The sequence below is a fragment of the Triticum urartu genome, chromosome 7A (genome assembly GCF_056163025.1).
Source record: "Triticum urartu cultivar PI428250 chromosome 7A, HENAU_Tu73, whole genome shotgun sequence".
In the NCBI taxonomy this organism is placed as follows: domain Eukaryota; kingdom Viridiplantae; phylum Streptophyta; class Magnoliopsida; order Poales; family Poaceae; genus Triticum; species Triticum urartu.
The window spans coordinates 465,446,153-465,454,055 of record NC_141879.1 but is presented as its reverse complement, the minus strand read 5'-3'; the positions used below and the strand labels follow the sequence as shown (position 1 = coordinate 465,454,055).

General features: G+C 50.4%; 1 protein-coding gene across 1 annotated transcript; it reads left to right on the top strand.

The window, feature by feature from the left end:
- The first annotated feature begins 669 nt into the window (after positions 1 to 669).
- LOC147959975 (uncharacterized) lies at positions 670 to 1,420 on the top strand. Its single transcript, XM_087533072.1, has 2 exons — positions 670 to 1,236; positions 1,331 to 1,420. Exons 1-2 carry the CDS (start codon positions 670 to 672, stop codon positions 1,418 to 1,420), a joined length of 657 nt encoding a protein of 218 aa, XP_087389198.1.
- Positions 1,421 to 7,903: the final 6,483 nt, after the last annotated feature.

Sequence of the window (7,903 nt, the reverse complement as noted above, 5' to 3'; positions counted from 1 at the left end):
GTGCCTCCGTTGCCTGCATTCACATGTTTCAGGTGACTCGCTGCCTATGACTCTACGTTCCTTTGGTGATACCGAGCAAGGTCTCGAAAATTCCTACGCCCGTGCCTGTGGAATAGACATGTATGTGCGTCATGTGTGTGCTTAGCCGTGCCTCATGTGAAACCCGCCTTGACTATCGAGGGACAGGTGGTGTGAATCTAGCTAGATGAGGCACAGATGAGTTTTGGCCTTCAGATCTAAGGTGTACGGCAGGCTAGTCGTTTGCTTCATTGGATTCTTCCATCGGTGGTCTTTGTTCAAAGGAGGAATTGATGACCGATGCGGCGGCTATTCGATGTGACTATTCAGTGTGTCAGTTACCGTAAAATAAAGTTAGAGGCTCCTCGATTTCTCCACGACATCAAATATTTTTGCACAGTCGTGACTTTAGGAAGTGCATGGTTCCACAAGCTGCAGAAGCACAACCGTCTATTCGCTATTCCTAGTTCACACGTTAATGCACATGGTAACTCAAACGTCCCTCGCCAAGGTTAAATACTGGTCGTGTTTCTGAGGTCTCCATGTCGTATTGTAGCCACAGAACATCAGGCAGTTCCCACCGTCCTCACCACTCCCCAACCTCGTCGTAGGGTCTTAGGAATCTCCATTGGCACCTTGCTGCTCTCTGCCATGGACGACTTTTTGAACACCACCGAGTACCAGCGGATAGTTGCTGATGGTAACACCAAGCTTGATGTGTGGTACATGAACGAGCCTGGCAAGATTGAGGAGACAATTGCCCTGTACGAGGAATGGTTTCGGGAGGAGAAGTACAAGTTTGTTGGTCTTGGCATGGAGTACACACGAAAGGATTGTTATGGTCGTAGAAAAGTTGCCGTCATGCAACTGGCTATGTGGAATCATGTTTTGGTCTATCACTTCTGCAAGGCTAGGATGGAGTGCCCTACCTTGAAGGATTTCCTTGAGAATAGAGGTATAACTTTCTCTAGTGTGGGCGTCAGGAATGTTAGAGATGCTCTTCTTCAAGATTTCATCAGAATTCCAGAAGAGTACCACATCGACATCCAAGAGAAGTTCATGATCAAAGGCGGCAAAGAAAGGGACTCCATGGAGGAATTAGCAGGAGCCATCATTGATGAATCTTACTCGAAGCTGGAATCCTCTTTTCCAGAACTTCTTCGTCACTACTGGGATTGGAAGCTGCTTAACTTTGACCACCTGAAATATGGAGCTACCGTAAGTGAAGATTTCATTTTCATTAGTTTCTGCCTTTGTTGCAAGAACAATATGTTTTTTTGTATATTTATGTTTTCATTTGCTTTTCCTTCAGGAACGGTATGTGAGCTATGAGCTATACCGCCGGTTTCTGTCGATGAGGGACATCCTGCATCGCCGGTGTCTTCCTGATCTTAGATGGTGAGGACGTTTCTGAGGAGGAGTGTAGGTGGAAGTGCTGCCAAGATGGATTGTGTGATGAATTGGTTATTTGATAGTTATTGTATGGGGTAATATTATATCGACTGATGAATTTGTAAATGTGGTGGTTTTATTTTGAATCGGATGGATAGGCAGGGGCCTTACTTTCACTTTGTGTTTGTACTGTGTTTGGCATGGTTGTTTTTATATCGAATATACAGTTGTGGTTGTGTGTTTGAATTCTTTTTATGCAAAGCTTGAATGTGTTTAAGATTCTTCAGATTTTCTCACTTTGATGTCTATTCCAATATATGTTGTCTGTTTTAGGGACGGTAATCCAGTGTGAGAGTTGTTGTGGGAGTATTGTGTTAGCGATGGTTGCGTTTCTGTGTTCCAATTATTGTGGTGGTACTTTTATTGGGAAAGGCATGGCCGTGAAGGTATTGGATGCATTGTCATATGTTTCATAGAGACGTTATCCTTCCTTTGGTACTAAATTCATGGAGGCACTGCGTTATGTTAGTATGAGTCACTGTCATGGTTGTATGTTCTGTAATATTTCTAGTTAGTATGCTGGTGAACTCACGTCTGTCTAGTTAGTGGAGGCACGTCCTATGTTATGTTTAGTCAGACTTGTGACTGTCATTCGCAAATGCTTCCTCTGACATGTTCGCTCGGAGAGGCACATCTACGATGTTATTCAAAGGCACAGTCGTGCCTTTTCTTTCGAAATGTTTGCTCTCACTTCTTTTCTCAGAGAGGCTCGTCGATGAAACTTGTGAGGTATTTTTCCAGTTTAGTCGTCTATCCCGGAGGATGGATCTTCTTTCGTTAACTTGAGTCACGGTTGTGCTTCCATGACTCGTTGGCTTGGAGAGGGACCGGTGTTAAGCTATCTAGGGGACGGGCCTGTGTTAACTGGTGGCGCACTCGTGTGTGTTAGCTTAGTTGTCTGTGGTAAGAGAGGCATGTTCTATGTGGATAAGAGGCACTATCGTGCCGCTGTGACCCGCATTACTGGAGGTGAGTCATTCGGCTCCTTCGTCAGATGCTTACGAATAGATAGTGTTGTTCCTCTGTGTTCCAATTGTTTCTTTTATTATGTCCACTACTCGAAGTGAGTGGTGTTCTAGTGCAAGGAAGTGATGTCTTTTGAATATCATGTTTACAATTTTTGGAAAAATACGATTTTTATTGTTAATGTTTGCTGTTCAGGATTTGAAGACTTGAACATTTGAATGCACAGTTGTGTTTAATGGGATCCATTGCAGATATCTTGGACCGATACAAAAATAGCTGACACACTGTAGTGATTACATGAGTCGATATGGCTGAAACAATGTTCGGATGGCTCCAGCTAAACTAAGGCACAGTTAAGCAATAGTCATCATCTTCCAACTCTTCTTCTTTTGCGCTGGATATTGTGTTTGTCAAGGACGATGCTCAGTGCCTCGAATACATGGCATGTGTTGTAGTTGGATGTTATCATTTTGAAAGTTGGTTGTTCTCTCATCGGTTTCACATGGATCCGCAAACACATAAGCGTACAAACTAATAAAATTTATTGTAAAACATAATGTTCAGCTGGCTTGGATGAATGTATGTTGATGTCTTGTCAATGAGAGTGAACTTACATTATTGATAAAAAATGAATTATTATTCAAATTAATTAGCGGCACCAAATGCATCGTGTAAATAGCACTGTCATCCCTGAAAATTGAGAGCATTAATGTTAGTGATTAGAAGGCGAACAGTAGATATGGGATGTGTAGTGGAACAAAGAATGCATGGTTTAAATGAGGTAGAGCTATAGTTAAAAGAAACTCACTGTCTGTCTGAGTTGCATACACTCTGCACAGGTTTGACATGAAAGGAGGTCATGGTGTGAGGATGGTTGTTGTAAGAAGAATGGTAAGATCTCTTGAAGTTTTCGATGATAATGTCCGAGTGTTCCTTTATGTTGGCGTTCTCGGAACGGGGGTCCCCAGACTTGCCTGCCTGCGGCCCACGGCATGGCTCCGCGAGCGGACCCGTATGGCCCATCTTCACCATCAAGCACCCAAGACCCTCGCGAAGGGCCAAGCCTCGTGAGGCGGACGACGAAAGACCTCCTCAGGAGCGGCCTCGCCAGGTAGGCTCATGAGGGGAGGAGAGTTCAAGGCCAGGCAAACCTCGCGAGGTTCTAGTGACATGAGCCATGACGACCAAGGCCAGGTGGGCGCCAGCACGCGTAGTGTCCTTGTTTCCTCTTTGGTGTTAAGGAAGCAGGCGCAGGCGCAGAGTACCGAGGCGTCAAGCAAAGGTTTCCATATTAGTGCAACAAGACCAAGAGCAGAAGGACGGCAAGACGGAGGTCACCGTGGAGCCCAAGGCGGCGGCACCACCAGAGCCTTTCGCAGGCGAAGACTGCTTTTGTCAGGATAGCTTGTACTAGTTGTCCCCCCTCGAATTGGCCGTTGTGGGATCCCTTCTCGCTCAATATTTGGGAAGAGGACCAAGGCCACTATAAATAGGACTAGCCACCACCATAGCTAGGGGGTGAGATTAAGAGAGACCAGAACAACCACAAGTTCACCGAGCACAAGAACACCTCTCCTCAGGAGGCCGTTCTTCCCCTTGTACTATTCATCCTCAGCCCGAGAGGCAATCCACCACCACCACACTGGAGTAGGGTATTACACCACAACGGTGGCCCAAACCAGTATAAATCTTGTGTCCTTTGTGTTGCGAGTTCGTCGAGTTAGTCCGTAAGATCTTAGCTGAGCTAGGACATGGATCGGTAGGGGGAGATCTTCGTGCGCACCCCAGAGTTCAAACCTTAAGGGTTTTGCCGGAACCCGGAACCCGTACGGCCCATCTTCCCTTCCGTCGCTCTGCGTCCCGTCGCTTCGTCGTCTCCATGGCGGACGCACGCCACGCCTGCGCCGAGCGCCGGGCTGCCCTCGCCACCCATGTTGCTCAGACGGCCCCTGTCGGCGGGCCACCCCGTCGCTCCCCGTCGCCTGCCGCCAACGCCGCCACCGGCCCGGCGGGGAACGAGCAGCAAGCATCCTTGCTGCACCCCTCGGGGTGACAGGATGGCCGCACCGCCGCTCCATCACGGACTCCCGCTGGTGCGTCGTCTCACGCTCGTCGCGTTCCCGCGGACGCACGAGCTCCTGCGCTACCGCCCAGTCGACGACCTCTACAAGGACTGGCTTGACCGCATCGCCGAGCTTGTCCGTGCCGCAGGGGGCTCCCCTGCACCGTCCCTCTCTCTGCCTTGCCCTTCGCCAGCCATGGGCGACGTAGCTCATGAAGCACCTCCACCACCTCTGCACCAAGACGGTGCCCTAGCGCCAAGGCGCACGGCTCCACGATGCGACCCACCGCGTCCGGCGCCCGCGCGTGAAGAAAGAAGCTGTCAAGAAGTCCCTCGACCGCAAGAGAATGCTCCACCACTCCTCGCACCATCGCACCAGGATCATTTTCTGCAGCAAGGCCTCGCGCCGCTTGCCGTAACGGCGCGAGGGCGCCAAGACCAAGCTCCACCTCCAAGGCGGGCCCTGGTGACCACGGCCGGCCGCCGCGCCTTCACCCTCGAGCTGCGTAGTGTCGCCTAGCTGGGCAAGTTCAAGCTAGATCTGCCTCCTCGCTACGACGGCACCCCTGACCCCACGGAGTTCCTGCAGCTCTACAAGCTGAGTATCGAGGTGGCCAACGGCGACGACGAAGTCATGGCGAACTGGTTTCCCATGGCCCTCAAGGATAGCGCCCGCTCCTGGCTCCTGAACCTGCCTACAGGCTCGATTTCCTCCTGGGACGAGATGCGCAACCACTTCATCGCCAACTTCCAGGGCACTCGCGACCGCCCCCCGGTCGCGGGTGACCTGCGCCTCATCAAGCAACAACCAGGAGAGACCCTGCAGAAGTACATCCAGCGTTTCAACAACGCGCGAATCAAGATCCCCAAGGTGACTGACGAGGCCATCATCTCAGCGTTCTTCAACGGCGTCTGCGACGTCAAGATGAAGGAAGAGCTCGCCATCCATGAGGAGTTGTACACGACCTTGGAGCTGTTCAACATCGCGACCAAGTGTGCAAGAGCTGAGGAGGGGCGCCTCTCCCTCCTCAAGCTCCCTGCTGCAAACCTAGAGGAGAAGAAGACCAAGGCCAAGGATGTGAAGCGCAAAGGAGTGGCCGTGCTCGCAGCGGAGCCAAACACCAAGCGCGGCCGAGATCTTCCCGAGTTATCCAAGAGCAGCCGACCGTTCTGCGCCTTCCATAACCTGCATACCCACAACAGTAGCGACTGTCAAGAGCTCAGAGCCATTCGAGAAGGATTCTTCGGTCGACGCCCCGAGCGCAGCGACCAGGGCTACGGCCGAGGAGGAGGACGTGGTGGCGGATGTTGGGACGACCGTGGCCCGTGCCAGGAGTGGCGCGGCCGGCCTCGTGAGGACCGCTGGCAAGATCAGCCTCGCGAGGACGCCTGGAGGGACCAGCCTCATGAGGATCGTCCTCAAGGCAACGCTGGCCTTCCTCCACTAGTGCCACCACCCAGAAGGAATGATGACCACCACCAAGAGGAGGGGGCGGGGGGCTTCCAGGAGCGGCGCGCTATCGCCTGCATATTGGGCGGAGCTCAAGCCCCAGCCTCGCAGCGTATCTTCAAACAGTTTGATCGTGAAGTTAATGCAGTCCTCCCCAAGCTCGAGGCCACACGCCCGCTCAGATGGTCCAAGTTCCCCATCACGTTCAGTTCGGCAGATCAGCTCAAGTGTGCAGCTACTGCAGGCATCCTCCCAATGCTTTGTTCACCAGTCATTAGCAATGTGCAAGTTACCAAGACCCTCATCAACGGCAGCGCAGGGCTCAATGTCCTGTCCGTCGACACGTTCGACAACCTCCAAGTGCCATATGACCAGCTTCAGCCTACCAAGCCTTTCTCAGGAGTGACCGACAGCTCTACTACCCCGATCGGGCAGGTCCGCCTCCCCGTTACCTTTGGAGAACGCAACAACTACCGCACCGAACTCATCGACTTCGACGTCGCCTACATCCACCTGCCATACAACACCATCCTCGGGTATCCAGCCCTAGCCAAGCTCATGGTGGTGACCCATCACGGCTACAATGTCCTCAAGATGCCGGGAAGTGACGGAATCATAACAGTCCCATGCGAGGAAAGAGACGTGGTATGCTCCCTCGAGCGTGCCTTCCAACTACAGCAATCGACGACCCCAACAGCCAGGGCAAGCGCCCTCCTAAGGCCACCCCCAAGAAGAAGAAGCAGTTGCGCCACGAAGGGCCTCAGGCATGTGGCGCCTCGTCAGGATCGGCGCCCGCTGCTACGTCTTGAGCTTGCATTGGTTTTCCCCGAAGAGGAAGGGATGATGCAACAGAGTAGCGTAAGTATTTCCCTCGGTTTTTGAGAACCAAGGTATCAATTCAGTAGGAGGCCACGCTCAAGTCCCTCGTACCTGCACAAAACGATAGCTACTCACAACCAACACGGTTAGGGGTTGTCAATCCCTTCACGGTCACTTACGAGAGTGAGATCTGATAGATAGAATATTTTTGGTATTTTTGGTATAAAGATGCAAAGTAAAAAGTAAAAGCAAAGTAAAAAAGCAAAGCAAGATTAAAGTGATGGAGATTGATATGATGAGAATAGACACGGGGCCATAGGTTTCACTAGTGGCTTCTCTCAAGAGCATAAGTATTCTACGGTGGGTGAACAAATTACTGTTGAGCAATTGACAGAATTGAGCATAGTTACGAGAATATCTAGGCATGATCATGTATATAGGCATCACGTTCGTGACAAGTAGACCAAAACGATTCTGCATCTACTACTATTACTCCACTCATAGACTGCTATCCAGCATGCTTCTAGAGTATTAAGTTAAAAACAGAGTAATGCCTTAAGCAAGATGACATGATGTAGAGAGATAAATTCATGCAATATGAAATAAACCCCATCTTGTTATCCTCGATGGCAACGATGCAATACGTGCCTTGCTGCCCCTTCTGTCACTGGGAAAGGACACCGCAAGATTGAACCCAAAGCTAAGCACTTCTCCCATGGCAAGAACTACCAATCTAGTTGGCCAAACCAAATGGATAATTCGAAGAGACTTGCAAAGATAACCAATCATACATAAAAGAATTCAGAGAAGATTCAAATATTATTCATAGATAGACTTGATCATAAACCCACTATTCATCGATCTCAACAAACACACCGCAAAAAGAAGATTACATCGAATAGATCTCCACAAGAGAGGGGGAGAACTTTGTATTGAGATTCAAAGAGAGAGAAGAAGCCATCTAGCTACTAACTATGGACCCGAAGGTCTGAGGTAAACTACTCACACTTCATCAGAGGGGCTAGGATGATGTAGAAGCCCTCTGTGATGACGTCCCTCTTCCGGCGGAGCTCCGGAACAGGCCCCAAGATGAGTTCTCGTGGATACAGAAAGTTGCGGTGGTGGAATTAGGTTTT